Raw genomic sequence first — 26,190 nt, 5'->3', positions numbered from 1 at the left:
TGACAGAACTTTATACATAACTTAATTTTTAGATAACACCTGGCTACTAGAAATATGGTCATATTTACTGAAGCATGCAGAACTTTTCTCAACTCTGATTTCCCTATCTCTACCCCCTCAACATTCTGTAAGCATGTGCTGCATGCAGTAATACGGACGTGCAATCGAAAATTTCTCCTCCTCTTTTCACTTTTGTGTTTTTTTAACAAACACCAGTTGGCACAAGTAATCTGAATTCATTTCCACAGCAGTGTGCTACCATTAAACACCATAGCATGTTTTCTCACACCAAATTTCTGAATATATATCATTGTTCCTAGCAATGTTAAATGTTTTTACCTCTAGTAATATTTTTTTCAAGTCTGTATTAAGTCAGAAAATACAGTGCCTACTCCTCTCTATTAAACAAGGGAGACTGCTCATGTAACCTTGCTTTAATTAAACAGCATAGAATATATAGGCATAGATGAAAAAATTCTCTTGCTAGATCTTTACACGTTCTTCACAGAATTATACAGATAACTCCAACTGTTATGCAACAGATAGAAGCTTCAAAAAGGAAAGCAATTCCCAATCAAATATTTTGCTCAATAACAGAACAGTTTAACAAAGCTCACAGTAAAGTTCAAAAACCCATGTTTCTGATCTCATCTTGTTCTGCAGTTATTATTTGAAATTACTATTTCAAATAAAGATAAACCAGAAAAGCTGAAGCCAACAGGGTAAATTTAAGCCTTAATTTTTTTGTTGTAAATAATATTTAAAAAAAGAAAAGTAATTTGGCTGAATCACCTCTCTGTACAGTCTTCTTATTTGAATAATTTGCAATTCTTTGAACACTTTTTAACCTGTTTCCAATAGTCAATCTTTTTAATTAATGTGTTCTGAGAACCCACTTTTTCAATCACCAGGCAACTACATACATCAACCTTAATTGAGAAATTCAGTATATGTGGAATAGAATTAAAGATGATCACAAAAACACATTACTGGCGTGGCTGTATGTTCAGAAGCCTTTATTAATACATAGCTTACACTGTATGCACACACTACTTTTTTAAGATGTAAAGACAACACAAGAGGATTTTTTCTTCAGTTTTAAAATTAATGTACAAACCAAAAAGATGCTGCAAATCCTGAAACTAGTGACTTGACAAATTTAAACTACCACAACACACTGAAACCTCAAAAGCATGTCTGCAGTCCTCCAGGCAACAAATGGCGTTGCTGTAAAGGAAATAACATGTAGGTGCATGCTATTTGTCATGCTCTGATCCTGAGAGTTAATAACCTAAATATCAGTCTAGTTTTGTTGCCTGAAGACTGATTGCTAAAATACTGCTCAGTTCTTGACATTAACCAAGGTGGACATGGCTGTGTTTAAAAGCTGAGAGAAATGCTTTGTACTTTCAGGGCTGAGTGGGTGCAGAAAGACGTACACTGCATACTGGGCCATGCAGCCAGCCTAATTCAGGCAGTTGCACCACTCTGTTTGTTACTAAAAAAAAATCCTATAAAAAGCTATGATGTTCAGTAAGTGAAATGAATGACAAACTCATTCAGCAAGATCCAACTTTTATCTTGAGACATTATCGTGGCTGAGAAGGACCACTCTTATGATACTCACTTCCATAAACTCTTTAATAGCACTTAAAGCAATAGAAAGACATTGAGGAATGCTGCAGCCTCCAAAGCTGCTATTCAAGCTAGTGATGCCATTAAATCAGTTCTAAATTATTATGATACACAGAGCTGACATGTTCATACAGCTGCAACCAGTAATTGGCAGCCTAGAATGCCACCCCTAGACTCAAGACAGCTCTCATGAGGCAGAACAGCTGTCAGCTTGCTGGCTCTCCAACACACATTCAATGCAGAAAGCAAAACTCATCAGTGTCTCTGTGACTTGCAATCTAGTCAAAGGGGTTTTACTTCACTGTCGACACTCACTGTAAAAACAAAAAAAAGGTTTCCTGTAACAGGAGTAATTTTCTCCTTTTTATTTTCTGCTTTCAAGTATATCTAATAATACCAATCATTTAATACTACTGTAATATTTTTACACAGAAGCTTAGCAGTATCAGCACTCTAAGCTAGGAACCTTGATTTCTCAAATACAGCAGCTCTCTATGTCAGGTGAACAGACTATCAAGTTTCAGATGTAAAACATAACTAGTGTTAAAAATTACATACCACTGATGTGCATTTGTACTTTATTTATCTCAGTTACAAATAAAACCTTTATCTTAGTTACAAATAGCTTCATGCAAAGTGTTAACAAAGTAAGTGAAATGAAGGGCAATGCTTATTGCTTCTGAGCTTAGGAAGTTTCATGGAAAACGAGAGAAATCTCATGGTGGGTCAATGAGTGTAATGAATAGGATGATGTGCCACATGAAAGGAGTGACAAGGGTTTTCATTTTAACTTATTTCTATTCTTTCAATATTCTGGCTTATTAGCATAATCCTTACACCATTGTTAAACTTTTTTTATTCACTACCTTTTCTCATTAAGCTACCTGTGAAGCCACAAGGGCTGAAAAGCTTGACAAACAAAGAATATTGAGGGCATAAGACCAGAGGATACAGATCATTTGCCATAAAAATATTCCAATGATAAATATACTCAAAATATTCTTTAAACAATTTTCATTTTATTCCATCTCATGTAAATCATTACAACACCACGTTCACTTACAGCATTCACCAATGCAAAATACCTTTCCATTTCAATGAGGTATGCCTAAATACTGGACAAATGTTGTTGTAGGCATTTCATCTTTTTTTCAACTTTGGTTTAGTACAGGAACAAACCTTCACAAAAATGTAAATACAGTGAACTGGAAAAAAATTAGATATGGAAGCCTTAATCAAATTGAAAGCAAAATTCAGCGGGCCACAGGAATATTACAATTTAATTTATTTTATAAAAAGTAATTAAAACCAAGGAAACTTCCCAGTGTAGAGAATTAGGGCAAGGGAAAGAACATTATAATGTCTTAAAAGTGAAACTGTGAGTGTAGCATTAGACAATTTTTTTTTTTTCAAAGGTAGAGATTCAAACAAATTCAAGGGAAAAAAAAAATTAAAAATACCTACTTGGAACTTTGCCAAGCCAGATCCTGATATCCAGCAAGGACTATATACACAGTTTACAGCATATCTGGAATGGACTTGCAGAAAAGAAACCCATCACAATTGACAGGCTCAGTGAATGCCTTGTTAGTACAGAAATCAGAAGTGACAGGCATACGGTTATATTCCAAGTTTAGCATTATTTTCCAACTTTTGACAGAAACCATGCCACAGACAAGAAAGTGTGTAACACTAGAAACTTAGATCACTGCTGTCTGCAAGCAATGAGCATGACTGGTAACAAATGCCTTCTTTACAGAGCTGACTGGAGTTGAATGTACAAGATAATTCTAGTCAAACACAGAGTAGCAGCAACACAAAAAGTCTCTTGCCACTTTGTTTGTACTGGTACTACATTTGCATGGCTGTATCTGCAATGATTCTGTGTGTATATTTAGCAAGTCTCTGTACACCACACAGAGCTGCACGAAGAGTTATTACCAAAACAAAAAAAAAAAACGGAGCTCTTTCTTGAAGAGCTGTAGAAAGCTCCTGGAGACCTATTACCCCTCAAATGGAGCTGGACTGTGCAAATGCTCCAGCATGCAGCATCTCCAGTCATGCAACATCTTGTTGCAGTTTCTGCCTCACTGCAACAAGACAAAACTCAGATAAGGCCTTTTTGTATGGATGATCACCAAGGCTTTGCCAAAGGCATTAGAGTAGTCCAAAACAAACAAACCTACCCAACAATCTACCACTTACAAAAAATTCCAAATCTTAAATCCTCCACCATCTGTCTCTTTCAAACATTCTTGTCTATGAACAGTGTTTTCCACAAACCCCATGTGAAAGCAGTCCAACAACCAAATCATGTCCAGTCCATATAATTACATAACACACTTGTTTCATTATATTAATAAGTCTGCACTTTTAAAACTTTTAAAGATAAAATGAGACCATTTTTGTGGCTATTGCTGTATTTTAATTCTGAAGCATTATGTTTCAGAAGTACATGCATTATGGCTTTTGGAATAAGTTACACATCCTGATTAAAAAATGCTAGCCCCTTGGAAAAGGCAATTTGGAATGTGCAGCATGTTCTAACTACTCAGCTCTAAGTAACTAGCACATAAATATAGAGCTAGACGTGTTTGTATAACATTTATTTATGTTTCTTCTTAAATGGACCTCTCCTCTTAAAATCACCAAGACACCACCTCCATAATGACATAATACAGTGGCATCTTTCTTAATGTAGTTAGGACAAGCTACGTATCTTGCAACTAAAGGTTTCTGAAACAGCCACTAGACAAAAACCATTTGGTACTTTTGCTTCATTAACAGGAAAAGACAAGTCAAACCCATTTTTGGGCTACAGCAACACCTCCAGAGGATCACAGCAGTCAGCACATCACCGCACTAGTAGTGCAACAGTTACTTCTTTAGAAATAGCTCCACACTGAAATTTTCATACAGCCAGAAGCTATGGCTGTAGTCACACACTTCAGATAGCTGACACCGAAAGCATCTCCAAGAGTATTTGACTGCTATGAAAGGACAATACATCTCCACCAATTCTAACACCTATTCAACAGTGCAGTTACACAGGACACTGAAGAAAACTGAACGACAGTCACTGCTGGTTTGTTTCCTCTCAAAGCTAAAAATTCAGAGAACTCATCCTCCAGACCAGCATCTCCCTAGCACTCCGCAGTTTTCCAAAACGGCAGGCACACTTGATCTGCTCACACACCACATTTAACCTAACAGATACATGCCAGTCCTCTTAGTGAAAAAAGCAGAAAATTGCACTGATCACGAAAGCAGAAAATCTCAATTTCACCCTTTAACTGCTGACTACTGATAAGAGAGCTCATTGGTTTACCATTCAAACAAAGAAACATGGACCAACCTGAGCTGTTCCAAGCCTCTTAACCAGCACACTCTAAAACACTGACATCAAACTGCTGATTGCCATTAACCAAACGTTCATACAAGAAAGCACCCAGAAACTAATAGTGAGCATCATGTAGCAGACAACTAGGTAAGTCTATTACCCCAGAACACTAACCCAACAGAAAAAGTAATTCACCTTCCCCAAACTACAACTTTACAAGATGATGCCCTTTTTTCCCCAAAATTAAAAATCTTAAACATCAAACCTTTCATAACGAAGAGACTCAGTGCAATTTGCTGCAGGTCTAATTCAAAGTCCACTGAAAGTAAATTTTCAGTTCATCTATTTCAGTGTGGTCTGGATTAGACCCTATGGAATAAAGGAGAAGCACTACCTCCCCCCACCACCTCAAAAAAAGGCCCCAAACAAACAAAAGAATAACCCAAATAAAGCTCTCCTAAAAATGTTCCAGCATTTTCTAACTTTTTCAACTTATTTCAGCATAAGCCCTACAAATTATATCTGTACGTACATATACTTAACTAATGGCTATGGAAACCATAAAGCAAATTTTGCCTGCCCCACCATCTGAACTCTTCAATAGTAAAACCTGCAGTGGGCAAACACCTCAGTGTGGAAGTTAACGCCAGACTGAATTCAGGAGTTCTAGCTCATTTAACTCAAATCAAACTCCAGCAATTTAATTCAGACATGTTAAAATAGTGGTTCAGAATGACAAGAAATGTGTATGCTTTCATCTATAGAGATCGTATTTCCAAAAGATAAACCTTTAAAACTAAGTTCACACTTCAGTTCCACTAGAATACCACTCAAGAAGGAAGACACATTTGCCAAAAAGCCCCACTTACTCATATGAATGTTATGCTTAGAGGCCACGAACAGATACACAAACAAGCAAATTATTTTCTGGGGCTCCTACTCCCAAGTTCTCTACTGCTGCAATTTTTATTAGGGATGGAGAAACCAGAGAGCGTCAAATACTCAAAATAACCAAGAATGATGTGCGACGAGTCTGTAGAAAATGCTACTGGGAAGATTCCAGGATCCCGCAAGACGTCCCAGGGGCACCTGAGCTCTCTCGGAGAAGGTCCCTGCACAGGGCGGCGGGCCGTGCTCATTATCGTGGCCTCTCAGGGGGCCGAGTGCGGGGAACAGCGAGCTGCACACGCAGCGTCTCCCGCTCTCCCTGGGCTACAAAGGGAAGAGGAACGCGGTCGCTAGGGGGGGAAGCTGCATCCTCCGGAGGGAGATGGTCCTACCTCCCGGCCGAAAACGACGACGGGAGAGCGGGAGAACGACGCAGCCCCTCACACACGGCGGCCGGCGAAGAAGGGCGCTGAGAGGGCATCTCCTGGGATGCCCTCCCGGGACTCGCCGGCCCCGCGTTTCCCGCCCCTGCGGATCCCCATCTTCTGCAAGGGGAACGTTTATTTCGAGGGGGAGAGAGGACCAGGAAGGGTCGCGGCTACTCACATGGGCTCCAAGGTTTTGCTGAGCCAGGATTTCAGCGCCTCGAAGTTTTCTATGATCATTTTAACCACCATCCAGAGCGGCCCGGGCCCCCCGCCTCCCCGCCAGCAGCAACAGCAGTAGCAGCAGCCCCGGCGGCGGGGTCCGCGCCGCCCCGCCGGCCGGCACCCCGGTTCCCGCCGCGCCTCCCCGCACCCTCCGCCGCCTCCCGGTTCGGTAGAGGCCGCCCGGCAGGGGCCGAAGGCCCAGCGACACGGAGGGGGCGGAACCAGTCGAGCCGCGGCTGCTTCCCGCGGGCCCCGCTCTCGCCGCTCCTGTGCTGGGGAGCGCGTCCCGGGCGCTGCGCGGGTTCCCCCCGCCGGAGGGCGGCGCGGCCGAGTGTGGCGGCGGCGCGGTCCGGGACGGGCGGCCCCCCCGCCGCCCTGAGCCGCAGCGCCCGACAGTGCGAGCACCCGAGCGAGCGGGTAAGATGGCGGCGCACCGCTGTCGCGAGAGCTCAAAGTCTCGCGAGGCCGGGCGGCGCGCGGGGGCTGCCGGGAGGCGGGGCCGGACGGGGAGCCTGCTGTGCGGGGGCGGGCGGCCTGTGAGGCGGCCCGGGAAGCCTTCGGAGCTCGCACGGTCGGTGGTACTGTGGCTGGACGGAACAGTGCTCTAGGGCCAGAAGAAATACCATTGTGTATTCTCGACTGGTGTTTGAATGGCGCATGTACTTGTTTTGTTTCCTGGAAACGCTGATAGCCTTACCTAATGTGCTCACGGAATCACAGAACGGGTGGGGTTGGAAGGGGCTACATTGGGTCACCTGGCCCAGTCATCTGAATAGGGTTGCTACCAGATCGTTCTTGAATAATGCGTTTGAGGGGCACAACCTCTCTGGACAATCTGTTCTTGTGCAGGGGCACCTGCACGGTCAAGAAGTTCTTCCTCACATTCAGGTGGAACTTGCTGCGCATCAGTTTCTGCCCATTTCTTCTTGTCCTGTCAGCACCATTGGGCAGAAGTTGGCTCCATGCTCTTGATGCTCTCTCTTAAGATATTGATGAGATCCCCTATCAGTTGTCTCTTCTTGAGACTGCACAGGCCCAGCTCCCTCAATCTTCCCTTGTAAGACAAGTGTAAGCCCCTTAATCATCTCCATAGCGCCTGGACTTGCTCCAGGAGCTCCGTGTTTCTCTTGTGCTGAGGAGCCCAGAAATAGACACAGCACTTCAGACACACTCAAGGCTGAGGAGAGGGGCAAAGTCATCTCCCACAACCTACTGGCAATGCTTTTCCTGATGCACCCCAAAATACCATTGGCCTTCTTGGCCACCAGGGCACACTGCTGGCTCATGGACAGTTTGTTGTCCACCAGGACCTCCAGGTCTTCCTCAGCAGAGCTTCTTTCCAGCAGGTCACCCTCAATCTGTACTGGTGCTCGGGGTTATTCATTGTAATAAGCCCACAGCCTGACACAGTTGCCTCGTGTCTCCGGCCTCCCACCAGCGGAGAGCAGCCCCGCAATTTCCTGGGAAGCTGGGAGTTGTTGCAATAAGGAACCGCACTCTGGACAAGCAGGGAGGCACAGCTGGTACTCCCTTGGCTCCCCACATGCAAACTGCCATAAATGTTTGCAACTGGCAGGAAAAGGAAAAGCATCAAAATATATATATATATATATATATATTTATTTTTATTTTTTAAAGAAGAGGTGAGACTAAAATAAATGTGTTTGAAAACATGGGAGTTGGCAGCAAAGTTCCATGAGGGGAACCAGCTCCTCAGGGTGCCGCTGGCAGGGAGCCCAGCCCACGCTGCTGCTTGGACATCCCCATGGACAGCGGTGGTGGGAGCACATAGGACTGCCCCCTGCACACCTGTGCCCACCGGTGTGGCACCTTCCCATGAAGAGTTACATATGTGCTACTTTCTCTGGTACCTGGGGTTAAGCAAGCACTGAAAGAAAATGTCCCCACTCAATGTCCCTCAGTTAGCTTGATCTGTGCTTCTGAAAGATCTGCATCCCACCTGAGCTCCTGAGCTAGGCGTTCTGCACAGGCAGTGCACAAAGGCAGGTGTTTCATGGAAATCATTCACTCTGCCTTTCTCGGGCTGGCTCCTGAGCTGCCTGCCTGGTGTTCTCAGAGGGAGAGGAACTTCAGGTTATTCACTGTCACTGAGATAGCTAAATGCGAGCTGGAGGAGGCTAAGGCTGCCTGTACACAATTATTTGTGACTTGATTATCAGCCTTGAAAGTTTGTTGAAGACTGGAGAGCATGGCAAGTGTGGCAAACCAACCAAATAAGCTGCCAGTTTAGTAGGTACTTTGGTGAGGACTTCCCAAGATACACTTCAGTTTCCCTGCATAGTTGAGAATGAACAGCACATCCTGTCAGTAAACAGAAAATCACCAGAGCCTGAAATTTTCTGGAGACTGTTTTATAAACATGTAAAAATTCACAGTTCACAGTTACCAACTTGTAGGTTAACTCTCTGTGAACATGTAAAAAAGGTCACTACCCCTGGGATTCTGATGGGTCTCTGAAGGGACAGGCATATAGAGATTAAACATTGTGATAAGAATCTTAATTTGATTTTGAATCCGTCCCTCAATCATTTGCAAAGGCCAGTGTCCAGTGAAAATAATTTAGGCAAGCACTGCATTCAGATAAGCACTGCAACTACCTTTGATCCTTGGATATACAACAGCCTGCAAAAAAACAGCCTCTAAGTCTTCCCCACATAAATGTATGGATGTAATTACAGTAGCAACTTTACTGATATTTCATTTTCTAAACTGCTTTTTAAGCCATTTGGAAACACAATACTGTAAGTAAATTAAATTAGTGATCACCAAAAGGTTTTCACAAATGCATTTTATGCACTGGATAAGACTTGCATGTGGCAATTTTTGAACATTTTTGTGTTTATAGAAGAATGCTGTTATTACACTTCTGTGGTGATATTCAGAAAAACTGTAATAAATAAATAAATAAATGATGACATTCCTAGTTCTAGAGTTTGCAGACTTGAAATATTAAAAGCTTTATAAATATTTACATCCCAGATCTTCAGAAGTGACTACAATGTTTTGTAGCATCTTTTGGGCAATGTTAATTTCATTTCACAGCTGGAATTACAGGAGTGTGAAATAAAACTATTTATTAGATCTAGGAAATAATTTCCTTTGAAATATAAAGTGTCTTCTATATATAAGGTGGTTTCTATTTAAGATGCAATATCTTTAGGTTCTTAATAGAAATTTTTAAAACACACACACACACAAAAGGAATAGTTTTTACTTAACTCAAACTTCATTCGCATGTGAAATCAGTACTTTAACCAAAACTAAAATCATAAAGATCGTGTTTCGTTTAAGGCAACATAAGAACCTGTACAAAGGGTCAAAGTAATAATTAACTTCTACAATGTCATAATTCTGTAAGACAAATAAGTTTTAATTTTTCCTGTAGCTGTTCAATATAAAATTTGCAAACTGTTAAAGGGAAAAAAACACTTACCCTAAATTTCATACCTATATGTACAAATTAAGCCTTGAAGGGGATAACAAGGAAAAAAGAACATATTGAACATCTGTCCTTAGGTTTCAACAATTTAACACTTTCATTTAAGAAATCATTTACATCTGATACATGACAGTGATATTCCATATCATGTATATGACCTATGGGTACCAAATATTTAATAGGAACTAAGTGACAAAATAATAATTGCAAAACTTTGAAAATTGACATATCTATTGTGTGGATTAATATAAATGTTGCATTTTAACATCAATAAACTCAAAATATAAATAAACTGTTATGAAAATTAAGTAATAGAAATCTAATTCTCTTACTTATTCTTGCATCATAAACTCCTTACAGCCCTTTTGACCTATGAAACCTTGGTTAAGTTCTTTAGAGTAGTTATGTTTTCATGTATAATAACTTCCAAAGTTCATGAGTTTGGTGTGCACTTAGTTTGCAGTAGTCTTATCTGACACAACGTAGTGACCTTTGATGTCTAAAAACAATGGGTTGCATTTACTCACCTTTTTATTGGATCACCTGCTAACGTGAGAGCTGAATGTGGGCAGTGAAGTTGAGAGATCGATCCTTCCTGACATTTCTTGAGATTCTGTTTTCACTGACTCCTCTCCAAAGCCATTGAACTTGTGCTCATAAGCAATCTTTGTCAATGTGTAAAGCTGCAATTTTTAAGTGCTAAAGATTTTTCTTTGAAAGCTGACATTTTCTTAACTGTCCATAGATGTCTTTTAAAGTCAGATTTGTCCTTTTTTTTTTTTTTTTTTAAAATACAAAAAGTCACTGTAGAAGAGAATAGCTTTTAGGCACATCATCCATCTTTTTGCCTAACCTATGCTACCTTCATTAGTCTCTGTTTCTGTCATATGGGAAGAAAAAAAAAAGAAATACTTTAAGTCTTCTTTTTTATTTGCTTGTCTGTGGTTTGGTTGTTTTGGTTTGGCTTGCTTTTTGTTTTTGTTTTTTAATTGAGTTTAATTTTATTTTGAAGACAAGCCAGACTGGTCTATGTCATTAAAAAATTATTCAGTCTATGCTTCTAACACTTCACCTTTTTATTCAGGAAAATGCAATGGCATTTGCAATTGTATTTAAACATTCATCTCTGACTGGAGGTTTTCTTCTAGTGTTAAATGTGATTCTGGATTTGCATAGCGGGTATAACACACCAGGCTCCTAGTGTCTCCCAGAAAAAGCGTTTCAGCATTATAGACCTCAGGTATATCATCAGACTGGATGACCTAGAGATCAAGGGTTCCATGTCCTGCAGTTTATCACAGCTTTGGCGTCAACACACAGGCTAAAAAAAGCAGGGCTGCTGAAACTGGATGGCATCAAGATGGGTTGATGGAACTAAACCATGTTGTATGTTGTTTAGTTTAGTTTGTACTGTTATTGAGTTTTGGGGTTTGCCATTGGTTGCTATCTGCCTTTACTCTGAGTAAAAGGGTCAAATTATATTCCTCCTGATGCTCCTTGTCTATAGCAAGTTTCATCTCAGGAGGCATCAATATGAGTTTTGAGAATCATGTCACAGAATTGATCCACACCTGAATACTGCCCCTTCCATCCTTCACAAGTAGGAAATGTTTATCAGTTCTTGAGCATCTGAAAGCTCAGGCACTTTTGCCTTTCCCCATAAGTACACCTTCTAGGGCTTCCACAGGTATAACAAAGCAGGTCAGCTTTGCAATACTCTTATTTGATTGTGGTCCAAAAAGATCAGTGTTTATAGGAATGTTTAGTCCTTTACTTTTTTACTGTTGACTCCTGCAACGAATTTAACCAAAGAGGGCCATTGCTACTTAAAAAGCAGGGCCTGTAGAAGCTCTCAGAGCAGATGGTCTGTAATATGTAAATGTCTTCCTCTAACCTTGAAATCAAAAATTTAATTATTAGATAAACTCTGGACAGTAGACAACTTCCTTGTCCATAGTCTTTCCATACAACAGCCCTAAACTTTGGGATTAAATATCTGTCCCACTTTCTCTTGGTGCAGGAAGCAGGTTAGGTGACATAGCTGGAGAAAAGGGATCTACATGGCCCTATTGAGCAGGGGAAGACTCCAGAGGTGCCTTCCAATCTAAACCACCCTATAATGCTGTGAAAGCCTTTGTGCAGAGGGTCCCAAAGCCACAATTGTTTGAAGTATTTGTAGCTGGTGCATGTATCATTTAGCTTGAGATTGCAAGTCATAGAATAGAGTGTTGCTTTCTTTGAACTAACAGTTGTGCAACAGGTTTTCTTGAAAGCCAAGTGTGCAACAAATTGCTACCGTCAGAAGTCAAACCTACAAATTCTACGGGTATAATAATTTTCTTACAAAATCCAGAAGTGGGATATTTGGTTGATATTTAGCAGAATACATCACACTTCCAAGGTCACACTATGCTAAGTGTGTACATCTATCTCTAAATGGCCTTTTGTTTTGCAAAGTAGGAAGTGTTGGTTTTGTAAGTCAAGACGCTGGTGTTTTGGAATCTCATTAGTTTGTACTGACGCAGGGATTGTGGACTTGCTTGTTACCTTGTAACAGCACAGATGCAGGATTGCTCCGCTTTGCCAGTGGCAGCAAAATTTTGTTGCTGCTTGCGCCTATGGGAAGGATGACTGAAAAAGGGGGTGGGATGTAATACTCCTTCCTTTTCTTCCCAAGCTGCAGGGTAGCAGGAAAGGAAATACATAGCTCATAACTCTGCCCCTATGACATCAACCAGCAGAACTTCTTCTTCCAGAAATCTTAATGGAGTCTCGAGCTACTGTGTCACTCTGGTTTGCACAAGCAGGCAGAGCCACACCTGAATTTATGCCTGTGTGTGGGGTAAGACACCGCTCACATTCCCCAGTTCCCTCGGGCAAACTGCTGTGAAGGAGGGGTTGAGGCTGGAGGCAACTGTGATGCTGCTGATGGTGCTGCGGTCTCCTCACGTCATGAAGAGCATATGCTGTGGTTGAGATTTACTGGTTGAGAGGCTGCCTCCCTAGTAATTAACTTGGTCCATCCCGGATGTTATTTTCAAAAGTCCTGTCTACAGTGTGTCTTAGACACCACTAAATGTTGTGCCCCAGTTTTGAGTGACACTACACAGTATGTGGACAGTTGATTCCTGGAGTGGCAGATCTTTGCTTAGAGCTGTCTAGCGTATTTTGCTTTGCAAATCTGGGGGGAAAATAGTACAAAAAAATATAGGAGGAAGCAAGCAGGATCTTTTTTTTCTTCCTTCCTGCTACTCCTCATGCCCAGCTCACCTTCCTATTAAATTGAACAAGAGTAGGGGAAAATAATTGTTCTGAGTTTTTGTGTAGGGTACACCATGCTGGAGAGAAGGCATTCCTGAGTCACAGTATGAACCTCATTGCCTCTGAGATGGCTCACCTATCGAAGATCATAATAAAATTGCAAAAATGAAGAAGTAATTTCAAGTGCCACAATGTACTTTAACCATTTATTGTGAAACCACTAATTTATTTTTAATTATAAATATTTTCTTAGTTAAGGCTGAAATAAGCAGCCATTATTAAAGACTGCTGAGAAGCCACATGACTAATCCAGCAAGGATGGCTTTGTCTTACAGATGTAAGAGTTCTGTGTTGAATGTAGTAGAACCACTGCAAAGAATTTAAAAGGATACCTCCTGTCATATTTGAGGTGGAAGTTGTATAGTTCACACCACCTGTTCTTCATAGTAGACTATATATAATCATGTATGGTGATAAAATAAATTCTTGGTTCTATGAGTTATTCCTATAGAAATATATGAATTAATTGCTCCTGAGAGAATGAAGCTGTTTACTTTTTATTTCTGGTACTGTTTGGTTTGGGGGAGCTAATGGGCTTACAAATACACAATTGAAAAGGATCTAATTTTAGCATTTAAAAGGTTATTTAAATCTTCTTCATGAATAATTCAAGTCAAACTATTATTTTTATTTTTAATATTTTATTTTATTTTAATATTTTATTTTATTATTATTTTTAAAATTTCAGATTGCCCACCATGGAGATCAGGATGTCTGTAACTAACTATTCTTTAAAATTACCATCAGTATTACAAATATTGAGAAAACTACTCTTTCCCTTGTGCAAGGCATTTTAATATTTTTTAACTCTCAGATCTTGGAAAAAACTTTCAAAAAACTTGGAAATAAAATATTTTTTAAATCATTTTCATTTTCATTTGAAGCAACTTTTAGTTTTTCTCACTGAGGAAGCTGAAACAATGCTTCACATTTTTGTTCTTTCTGTTGAGGACAAGCTTCAGCCCTGATGTTATTCTGGTTAGGATTTGCCCAGGTCAATGTTGCTGCAGAGCCAGAAGAGGGAGCACAGACATTGCCGCTTCTTAAACATGCTTTTAGAGGCAACTTGGAATATTTCCAGAGGAAAATCACTAAACTTGTTTTAGGAGTAAGCATTGTGGAATCCTCTTTTTCTGATATTTTTTTTTCTCCCAAGTTTTTGAATAATATTTAATTAGGGGAAATTAATTCTGGATATTTTCATCCTAGAAAGAAAAAAAAGTCTGTAAAGCAAAAAACAAAACAAAACAAAACAAAAAGAAACGGAAAAAAACCCCCAAAACAAACAAACAAACAAAAAGACCCTTGCATTTTTATGAATGCAGGGTATAATATTTTAGCATTTTAGAAACTTTTAAGGAGTATTTTTGCATTTCCTTCTGCAGAAACTTAGGAAGGTGAAGTTTACCAGAATCCAAATATAGGAGAAAAACTTGATTCACTGCATTCTAATATTAGAAAGTGTCTTTCAGTGTGTTTTTATAGTTTCAGTCCAACTTCGGGTCATATGTTTACTCAGTAATTTTCAGGTATTAAAAATATTATTTTTAAGATACAAAGGGTACATAAATTATCTCCAACTTTTTAATAGCAATTGTTAGAACTTCCCATATCTCACTTCTGTCATAATTCCCTTGATTTCTCAGTTATAATTTCTCGTACCTCTTAGATATTCTTGACTTTAAAGAGAAAACCATCTGAAAGTGCCTTGTTTCACCCTGATAATAATTTCTACTACTTAATCAATTGATATAGGAGAGTTGCACTGCTTTCCTGTATCAGGACTTGGGTGAAGCTTTCATAAGAATTCCCCAAATAAGATAAAAATGTATGATCTGTGAGATGGCTTTGTAGTACTGAAAAAAAATTCACTCATGTCTTTGTTTTGAGATCTGTGTCCAAAGAGCATTGACAGCATTACAAGGATGGCATCTTACAAGTCAGACAATGCCCAAGTGAAGGCTACCAGTTGTCCTGATGGCCAGCTCTGTCATTCGGGGTCACAGACTCTCTGTCCCAAGTGCTCAGGGAGCAGGAGGCTGGCTTCTCACTCAGACTGCATGAGGCAACATCTCAGGTCATTTCATAGCTCTATGTGTCTCCACATGGCTCCTTATATACTCAATAGATAAGACCTTATCACCTCTTATCTGTGTAGAGAGGACTCAGGAGAAATGATGGTAGGTGTAGTAATACAAATGATAATCACCTGGCCACACTGATCACCAAATGGTGGAGTTTAAAATTTGCAGTTAATGAGAAAAAAGGTCAATGAAGTCACTACCATGGACTAGAAGAGAGCAAGCCTTTAGTTGCTGAGGGAGCCAGTTTACAGTGCCTTGCCTTTTAAGGATTTAGGGCTTTCTGTGAGAGCAGGCTGGTTCTGAAGAAAAACCTTCTGCAAGCCCAGAAACAGCCAGTGCCATGGCATTGTAACTAAATCAAGTGGGACAGTAGACGATTTTAGCTGAACTGGGAACTTCTTTTGCCACTTGGGTGGAAGAAGAAATTGTATGTTCTCTGGAAGCAAGGTCAGGTTTTGCAGGAAAGATTATAAAGCTGTAGTTCTCATGTGTAGGGAGAAAACACAAAAGGTGAAGAGCTGAAACTGGTCAGTGTTGTGTAAAGACAATGAAATGGGCTTTTTAAAGTATGTTCATAGAAGAGGTTTAAGGGAAATACTGAACCAATACCTGATGAAGCTGGTCACCTGACAAATGGTGATGAAGAAAAGGCAGAGGCATTGAATGCTTTTTTTCAGTTAGTCTTTAGTAGTACTGGTAAGCCTTGGGGTGCCAAGTCACTGAGTCACAGGGCTGCAGGAACAGTGATCCTCCATTTGTGGACATCAGAGTTTTGAGGGACCAGCTGTAACAGCAGAGTGTTCACAAGTCCTTGGGGCTTGATGGGATTCATCCCAGAGTTCTGAAGGTTCTGGCAGATGTTATGGCAGGACCTCTCTTGACCACCTACTAAAGGTCTTGGATGTCTGGGGAGGTTCCAACTGATTGGAAATTGGCCAGTGTTATTTCTATCCACAAAAAGAGCAAGGGAAAACACAGGAAATAAAAGACTAATTTTATTAGTATAAAGAAGAGAATGATTTTATTCTATCTTCAGTTTCTGTAAAAAAACACTGTAGAAGATTATTCTGGGTACTACTGAAAGGCATTTGAAGAGTAATGTAATCATCAGTCACAATGTACATGGGATCACAAAGAGAAATTCCTATTTAACTATAATTTGATATTGTTCTATGACAAGGTCATCCATCTCATGTATGAAGAGGATGCAGTGGATGTAAAGTTCTGGATTTTGGTATGGCTTTGGAGACTGTTCCCTCACAGCATCCTTCTGAGCAAGCTGTGCAATTGTGGGATGAGCAGTACATGGTACACTGGGTGAAGGACTGGCTGAATGACAGGGCTCAAAGCATTATAGTGAATGCATGGTGTAGCAATACAAAGTAAATGAAGGTTTCCCATTTTTAACACCTTTTCCAGAGTATGTTTACATTTTCTTCTGCAGCCTGTGAGGAAAATAAAGCTTATCAAAATGGATGCTTATCAGAAGTGACGAATCATAGTGGATGAAGGGAATACAGTTATGTTAAATTCTGATATGACAAGAACACAGGATTTTCTCAGGAGCTAATCTGAAAAACTACTTCCTAGAATAATCAGTAAGTATACAAGAATTTCTACCTGTTGTTTATGCAAAATTCTGAAGGATTTTCAGATATATTTTTATATGAAAGATGCAGCACTTCTGATATAAGAAATCTAGTTTTGTATGGATTTTTTGGTTGGTTTTGTTTGGGTTTTTTTTCATTTTAGGAGAAGCAGAAGATGACAATCACTATTTATGCAGTTCCGTAGTGCTCTGACCTGATCCACAATGTTTTTTTTCCTGCATCTAACTTCTGATTTTTAGCTAAATCCCTTTTTTTCTTACCTTTCCCCATATTGTAGCATCGACCCGTCTTGTGTATCCGTGGTGTGTGCTGTGACAGAAAAACACCTCTTCCAAAAACTCTCCTCTTTTCCCGCTAGAGGGAGGACTCTCCCAAAATACTCATGGGAGACTGTTCCCCTGACTGAGACTCTTCAACTCTAAACAAACCTTTCTGGGAATGTTTTCATCTAATGGTAAGGACTGTCCTGCAATGAAGTTATATGTAATGAAAAGTAATGAAATTAAATTTCTGTCATGTTTTGAAAAAAAATAAGAACTGGATATTGGTATTTGCTCTTCTTCCTTTTTTTTTTTTTTTTTTTTTTTCTTTCAAGGTAGGTATGTTATGTAGATATGTATTTGCTGGGGTTTAATTTGAAAAAGCCAACCAATCCTATGCGCATTCTGAGGAGTGAAGCTTACAGAATTTTAAATATATAATTCTTGGAAATGTAAGAATAAACAGAATTTGTACACAGGTATTAGTATCTTCATTATCAGCCATATTAATATGTCCACAAAATTTTTGGCTCAATAAACCTTGAAGCCAAGCACTTGCACCAGCACATAGTAAACATGTTGTTCAACTAAAAATAGCAATTACTGTCACCAGCAAAGGGTATTCATATGGGAATGATATATACTATAAATACACTAAGATAAACAAACGAATGGACAGAGCTTTGAATGGAGAAAGTAGGAAGAAAAGAAAAAGAAGTTCAAGGGAAACTGCTAGTAAAACTCCATAATATTATGCCTTGATTAAAAATAAAAAAGCAACAAAAACTTTGTTTGTTGACCAACTATTACATTAAGAACCTGTACACTACTGTCCCTACATAAGTCAATCAGTTTCAGGAAGAATTTGAACAGTAACGGGATTTCTTCTATATTTATCTTACATCTAAACAAATCAAATATCGGCCTGTGGTTTCAAATTTTTAAATTTTCCATCTGTGATACTTGAAAGAGGACAGATATTCAGAGGGTGATTGCTTAGTTTTCTAAATGTGGCATTTTATCTAAACCAGGCACATTTATAATTCAGGTGAGGTTCCCAAAAACCCATTCAAAATAACTGATGGCATTTTAAAGTTTAGGCCATAGAGATATGAGAACATTTTATAAAGAATAATTTATTTGTTTTCTATATCATTTTTATGTTTCCATGTTGATCTGTAATCAGGAAATCATGGTCAGCAGTCACTTTGATATTCATGGTGAGGAATACATTCAGTGCTGGTAGCTCACGGTGCTGCTGCAGTTGGAGGTGCAGGTTGGGCTCTGGGTGTTGCAGCCCCAGCCAAGGCTGTGAGCTGCTGACCCTTTGCAGAACAGAGGGCACAGGGGCCTGTGGCCCAGCCAGGTGCCCGGGCACTCAGGGACACGGCAGGAACTGGGGACTCAGCTGGAGGACCCCAGACTTTACCATGCACAGACTGAGGGTTTGAAAGCCCAGGGAGTTCTTTGTTCTGGGTCTGTCCTCAGAGGCACCAGCTTGGTTTGTTATTCTGTGACTGCACCATGATTAAATCATTTTAGGGATCTAGAGGTCTGAGATTCTGCTATGGAAATCTGGGGGTTGAGCCAGTATGGAAATCTGGTCTAACTGTGTGAGAGTGGGGTGTACAGGGTGTCAAGATGGGCAGCTGTCATCTCTCTGAAGCTGCCCACTGTGAAGGGACCTTGGTCCCAGTCAGGTGGTGGGAGTGTGACTTCCAGAGTGTGGATGGTCAGACAGGGAAGTTTCCTTAATGTTCAAATAGACAAAATTCACACATAAAATTATATCAGAAGTTTTAAAAATATTGATAATAATACAATCACAGATTACAACCGAACTTATACAGAAATAATTCCCTTAAATTTATTTGCAATGAAACATAGACACAGACACACAGAAGGATATCTTTCAGCTCCAGAATCTGACTCCTGTCAACATTTATTACAATCTTGTTGGTCTAAAAAACAGTGCTCACTATTTGTTCAGGAGGCTGTTGAAAGTCTGTGGATAGATACCATGTCAAATTAGGAGAAAGTAAGAGGAAGACCCAGCTCTGCTGTCTGAGGAGGTCTCAGCTAAGCCATGCGAGGAAAATACCACCTGGATTTGAAGTCCAGCCAGATTTAAGTGGGTTAAATTAATTCATGTATGACCCCATTAAAATCAATTTTTATATGGAGTCAGTGGGCAGTTTCAGCTAAGTGCATGAAATGACTTTGGAAGAGATAGTCTAATTTTACTTTGGCAAAAGTTATAAACTTAATAAACTATAACTTAAGTGGAGTATAGTTAATCTCCCCACACATACACACGCACAAAAACTATTTTAATAAGTGAAATTAAAGAATTAAATTCTTAGCATTAAAAAAAAACCTGCAGATATTTCCTACTGATTTTCTCAAGGTTATAGACCAAGATTATTTGGGCTATGTATAGCCCAATGTCTATGTAACCAAAATAATCCAATATATATTGGATAATTGTTCTACTACAGCATAATGAACAGGAAAGAAAGACAAAGTTTCCAGAAGTTTCATATAGTTAGACAATAAAAAAGTTGTGGCCCAGATACACTGTCTACACTTGGCCTTTTTATGCTATGATTCTGGCATCTTCTAGTTGGTAGAGACCGTATTTCTCTGTTATTTATTGATTCTCAAATGCATGTTTGTGTTTGTGCAAATACATAGAAAGTAGCTGTGTCAATGCCTAAACATTATTCACAACATTAGCTACTAATGCTTTGAGGCATACTAATACTTTTGAGGCAAAGCAGTAAAGTACAAGGCCATCGTGGGGGAAGAGAGACTGAGTGTTATAAGGAGAGAGCTGGATGAGGAAGAAGGGTTATTTGGTTCATAACATTGCAATCATTTCCATGAATACCAGTAGTACAACCTGTAATAAAATTATCCATCTGCATCTCCTGGTGCTCAATATATGGCTGTGTCTGCTGCCTGCTTTACAGCCAGGCTCTGTCTGGAAGCAGCAAGGCTGGCATACAAGGCCAGTGGGGCTGGCAGTTGGGAGGGAGGGATGGAGTGGCTGGCAGGACAGAAATTTCCATCACCCAGACAAGGGGAAAAGGGGAGAGGAGTTGATGGGAACTAGGTCAGCCAGCAATCCAGGCAACCAGACATGTCCATGGGGATGAGGCAGGTCTGGGGTCAGGGAAATCAGATCAATGTGTGTGTGAGGACTGTGTCTGTGACAAGCTATCAAGGTCAGCCACCATCCAGTGATGTCCAGGAAAGCCTGTAGAGGCGAGGCAAATCCAAGGTCATGGTTCTGGTATAATGGACAAGTGGATCAGAAAAGGATTCTTGCAACCATTAAAAATACTGATATACATGGTTGTTTTTTTGCTTTAGTCAGCATGTCATCTCGAATATTGAAACACTGTTGTTGCCAGCAACACGGCCAAATGCTACGTTGCTGTTTCCTACTTGACTGTTTCTGTATTTTGAAATACCTACAAATTACAGCTGATGCTGAGAAGTCAGAATGCTTAGCAAAAGATTGCAGTAGAAAATTTAAAAGCTGAACAGAAAATAGCAATATTAGCTCCATTTTCCAAGTGAGAAGGAGCAATTGGCCAAAGTTATATAAGACCTAAACTCTAACCCTAAACTGTTCCACAATTTCTGTGCAAGACAAGTCTTCTCTCCATCATTTGGCTGATGAGTGGTCCAGGTTTTCTGGTTGTGACTAGCAGTTGTGTATTCCTAGCTGGAAGTGGCCATAACACAGATATGGAGTCAGTACTAGGGGATTTCTCCTCTCTGACCAAACTGGATGAACCATTTTCACTACCTGAGCAGTGTGTGAACACAACACTAATGTTTGCATTATCAAACCCAGGAATGTTCTCAAGTTTCTCAGGGAAGATGCACAGCCAGCTTCAAGGCTCAGGCAGATCGTGGCACCAATTTATAATTCATTTATGAGGGCAAGAAAGAGGTACTGAGACTAGACAAAAAGCAGACACCCACAGTGCCTCCCTGTCTGTTCTGTCCGGGTTTCAAGACTGCACATGACCCCAGCAGGTCAGGCTAGACATAGACACAGAGACTTACATGGCTGTTTGGGTCTTATCCTAAGCAGAAATACTTTTTGATTTGAGGCTTTTTGTGCCACCACTTAATCCATGTTTTTCCCTATGTTTAGCCCCTTCTCGCTGCACACACTGATTGGTGGGCTACACGGAGAATTTATAATGCCCAATTCCTAGAAGAGTTCAAAGCCAGGCTTGATGGGGCTTTGAGCAACATGATCAGTGAAAGATGTCCCTGCCCACAGCAGGGGGAGTTGATCCAGGTGGTCTTTAAAAGTCCCTTCCAGCTCAAAACTTCTATGGTTGTGTAAATACTGCATTTAGTTTTAGACTCCTTGGTACAGGCAATTGAGGTGAGTTTAATGTAAAACCACCAGAGTGGCTGGGGCCTGTGAGAAGATACTACAGACAAGAGCTTTTTGAGCCTGAAGAGGTCATGGATTTTGGGACACCTAACAGAAACCCTCACCTAACAGTGCCTGTGGGGAGGTGAGCAAAGCAATGAAACCTTGCTCTTTCCAGTGGTGCATGGTGAGGTGAGAAGAGATGACAAGCATAGAGTAAGACAGACTGGACATAAGAAATCATTTTTTCCACATGAGAACAGTCAGACAGGGAAGCAGGCTGGCCAGGGAGGTTTTGCCATCTTTGAAGGTTGTCATGATTTGACTGGACACAACACTGAGCAACCTGGTCTGACTTTGGTGAGCAGGAGGTTGGACTGGAGACATTGAGGTCATTTGCAGACTGGATTATGCTGTGTGTTTATGATCTGTGTCTCTGTTAGTCACCTTGGTCTCCCTTTATAATTAACAACATTTCTAAGAAATGATTACTTGGAACTATTTATTATGAGTATTTATTTTAACTGAGAGGAATGGTACCATACAACTGTTTCTTCACTATGAAGACAGTTCAGACAGCTAACTCAGATCTAATTGTCAAGATGTTAAGTGTCCAAAACTAGGTGGATCCCACCTGGGTGTGTATGCTCCCTGAAGGGCCCAGGTCAATTCCAGGGAGGGAAGGAAAGAGTTATTTATGTGCAGCATTACAGCAGTTAAAACACTTACTCCAAAAGAAAGATATCTGAAATCTGGACTGCATTCCTCAAATCCTTATATTTTGATCCAAGACCTCTTTGGTACCAAACTAATAAATGTGTAGAGCATGGAATTTTCTATCTCTCTGTTAATTCTGTCTGATTTTTTTCCCTTTTCCATCTCTGGCCCCTTATGCCTCATACAAAGCTGTGCTTTTAGCTCCTCCCTTCTGTGGATGCATGGCTTCTTCCTGAACCAACCACAGGGCCGGCTCTGTTCCTCAGGGAATGGTATGGCTGATGCTAAACCTAGCTTCTGTTTGCACCAGAAAAATTATAAATAGCTTATTTAGGTGCTTCTGCTGCTGAGACTTTGATTTATAACAAATGGATACAGTCTGATTTTTAAATTGAATTATTAAAAAATATCTTTCTTCATGTAATTTGTCAATGGGCTAAAGAAATTACATTCATGCTACCACAGTATCTGGTCCTTTTTACCAGTGTAATAGTAACTCAGCATGAACTCTTTAATGCATTTCATAGGTTTATATATAGACATAAGAAACAGTGGAATGTTTATTTATGTTACTAGTAATGTGTTGGCAACAAACGATACAATTAAGAACATCAATAAATTATCATAGGGATAAAACTGTTGATTTTTCCCCTGAAAACTCTATTCAGGTTATTTGTATGACAAAGGTCAGCAGTTTTCCATCCATTTCAATGTATGGATCTATTATACAGAAGAAAAATACCCTAAAGCTTAGCTTGCTAGAAGTACCCTTGCCATTCTTGCCTATTTTTATAACAAAGAGTCCCATGAAGTGTCAATACCACTCTGATTTCCAGGCTTGCCTTCTTAAAGTTCTGTGCTTTATGACCTCTGATTTTACATGTGTATTCATTATACCAAGGCACTTTATTTACCAAGGCACTTGTTTTCTTCTATCACTTTGCATGTTATTACCGTTTTCCTTTGCTGGTAATAATTCAAAGCAAGAATGTGATACTGCATTTGAAAATGTACATCTTCCTGACACAGCTCCTCCTTCTATGTGGTATATTTTGTCTTCAAACATTAGCACCCTGAGGCACATGTGTGGCTGAACCTTGGGAATGTGTACTTCCTTTTGAAGTTTGTTTGCATTGCTAATTCACAACAGGGTGCAAGTCAGGATTCCTGAGCACAGAAATAAGGACTGGCTACCATTCTTTTATTTTGGCATCTTACTCACAGACATGTACATTTTGTTTCCATAATTATTACAAACTCTAGTCTTCACACGTCTGAATAGATTTATTTTGTACTAGTCTATTATAGAAAACTAACTTAACATAATCTTCTCTATTATTGTTACTTGACAACATTAATGCTGTTGCTAGGTGTTCATTGGAACATCCGCTGTACACAGGAATCTTTCTTTGCTAACATGCTTCAGTTATTTGCCTGAAGGCCACTGCAGAAGGGTCACATTTGCTCTTTAGGAACTGTAGTTATCACTTGGTAAAATTAGTTACCATTATGTCACCACAATTTTTCTTTCAAATATTGGCCATGAATGGCATAGGACAGATCTAGCCTAGATTTACTTTTTTCATGCTGGTGTTATGATTATCCGTAATGTTGTTATGATATCCATATTTAGGATTAAAAGACTTCTCTTCCTCCTTTGTATTTTTCTTACAGCTGTGGTAGGTTAAATGACTGAATGTATTTCCAGACATTTGCAGAAAAAAAAGTCAAGACTTACAGGTTATCATTGTGTTGTCTTTATTCATGATTTTTACTGAACTCAGTCCAATTATTTATTTTGAACAGTCTCTAGATATGGAACTCTGCAGTTTCTCTTTCCATAAAATTGAACCAGTCTGTACATTTTTGTGAATATATGCTGAACAATCACCTACTTGAATGGCAGAAATTAAAATAAATGTTATTAAATTGTGCTTTCATGCAAGCATTCTATGTTTTTCCTTAAAGACCTGATATGCCTATGCCTCACATATAAAAAATATTATATATTAAAATAGAAAGTGACCTTTGACTGAGTCACTTAAATGCCTGTGACTATTTCAGAGAGAGAAGATGTTTAGAAACATACTTTTCAGACTTGTTAAAAACTTGATAAACAGTAAGCTGGAGTAATTAGCTAGATTTTTTGTGTGTCCATGAAGAATAAAAAAACCCCCATGCTAGATTCTTGCTCGTTTCACTTTTTAGAAAAACAAATGCTAGTGACTGTGTTTGCCACTTAATATTGCATTTTGTGTTTTGATGAGTCGAAATAAAGAAAAAAAGTATTATGACTATATGAGAATATGTAACCACTTTACACCCTATTCCTAATGTCTTTCTACTTTGCTAGGTAATTTTTCTGTAATTATGTTCCTACTGTCAGTAACAGTAATATGCATTTAAAGTATTACATACTTTTTCAAATGGAATTTGAAGTCTCAAAATCCATATACAATCCTTTGCACAGCTGAACATAAAGAATAAAAAGTGAGAATAAAGGTTTCTGTAGTTATTATTGCATGAAATATCTTTAGTCAGATTGACAACAGTATAATCTATAAAGAAGTTTTCAGTATAATAAATATAAATTATATAACATATATAAATTAGATATTTATATGCTTTGGGAAAAGTAATCTCTGGTTCAATTCTGCTTGTTTCACTGGCATAATGAAAGGATTAATTTTATCACCTGAATTATTACCTGAATGTCATCTCAGGGTAAAAAGAAAAAAAAAAAAAAAAAAAAAAAAAGAAAAGAGGAAAGAGAAGAAAAGAAAGGAAGGGAAGGGAGAAGAAGGGAAAAGAAGGGAAAAGAAAAGAAGAGAAAAGAAAGGAAAAGAAGAGAAGAGAAGAGAAGAGAAGAGAAGAGAAGAGAAGAGAAGAGAAGAGAAGAGAAGAGAAGAGAAGAGAAGAGAAGAGAAGAGAAGAGAAGAGAAGAGAAGAGAAGAGAAGAGAAGAGAAGGAGAAGAGAAGAGAAGAGAAGAGAAGAGAAGAGAAGAGAAGAGAAGAGAAGAGAGAGAAGAAGAGAAGAGAAGAGAAGAGAGAGAAGAGAAGAGAAGAGAGAGAGGAGAGGAGAGGAGAGGAGAGGAGAGGAGAGGAGAGGAGAGGAGAGGAGGGGAGGGAGGGGAGGGGAGGGGAGGGGAGGGGGGGGAGGGGAGGGGAGGGGAGGGGAGGGGAGGGGAGGGGAGGGGAGGGGAGGGGAGGGGAGGGGAGGGGAGGGGAGGGGAGGGAGGGGAGGGGAGGGGAGGGGAGGGGAGGGGAGGGGAGGGGAGGGGAGGGGAGGGGAGGGGAGGGGGAGGGGGAGGGGGAGGGGAGGGGGAGGGGGAGGGGGAGGGGGAGGGGGAGGGGGAGGGGGAGGGGGAGGGGGGGGGAGGGGGAGGGGGAGGGGGGAGGAAGAGAAGGGAAGGGAAGGGGAAGGGAAGGGAAGGAAAGGAAGGGAAGGGAAGGGAAGGGAAGGGAAGGGAAGGGAAGGGAAGGGAAGGGGAAGGAAGGGAAGGGAAGGGAAGGGAAGGGAAGGGAAGGGAAGGAAGGAAGGGAAGGGAAGGGAAGGAAGGGAAGGGAAGGGAAGGAAGGGAATGGAAGGAAGGAAGGAAGGAAAGGAAAGGAAAGGAAAGGAAAGAAAGGAAAGGAAAGGAAAGGAAAGGAAAGGAAAGGAAAGGAAAGGAAAGGAAAGGAAAGGAAAAAAACCCAAAAGCCTCTCTGAAGAATGGAGAAAAAATATAGTAAATATTTTCCAGCTTCTTTTCTATCTGTGTTTGTACAGCTGATGTATTGAGACAACTCAGCTGGAGATGTTAGCACAATAGATAGCCACTCT

At 40.1% G+C, this 26,190-nt stretch overlaps 1 protein-coding gene and 1 long non-coding RNA gene across 10 annotated transcripts in view; one reads left to right on the top strand and one right to left on the bottom strand.

Moving 5' to 3' along the window:
• The window catches only part of RBM26 (RNA binding motif protein 26), a 51,390-nt gene extending 44,468 nt beyond the window's left edge, over positions 1–6,922 (bottom strand). For all 8 annotated transcript variants that reach the window (XM_023923246.2, XM_023923493.2, XM_023923370.2 and 5 more), the window contains exon 1: positions 6,470–6,922. In XM_023923246.2, the coding sequence (XP_023779014.2) occupies positions 6,470–6,540 (71 nt within the window). In that variant the 5' untranslated portion in view covers positions 6,541–6,922. The remainder of the gene's footprint in view (positions 1–6,469) is intronic.
• A 5,728-nt stretch (positions 6,923–12,650) lies between these two features.
• On the top strand, positions 12,651–17,574 carry LOC111926264 (uncharacterized). Of its 2 annotated transcripts, none has more exons than XR_015284514.1 (3): positions 12,651–12,815; positions 16,823–16,976; positions 17,266–17,574. It is a non-coding gene; the product is annotated as an uncharacterized LOC111926264 (long non-coding RNA). The 2 variants fall into 2 exon arrangements; XR_015284513.1 differs by lacking the exon at positions 12,651–12,815 and adding an exon at positions 15,552–15,825.
• The last annotated feature ends 8,616 nt before the right edge of the window (positions 17,575–26,190 follow it).

The sequence above is a fragment of the Cyanistes caeruleus genome, chromosome 3, assembly GCF_971803275.1.
Source record: "Cyanistes caeruleus chromosome 3, bCyaCae1.hap1.1, whole genome shotgun sequence".
Classification (NCBI taxonomy): domain Eukaryota; kingdom Metazoa; phylum Chordata; class Aves; order Passeriformes; family Paridae; genus Cyanistes; species Cyanistes caeruleus.
This window is presented reverse-complemented; position numbering and strand designations above follow the sequence as displayed.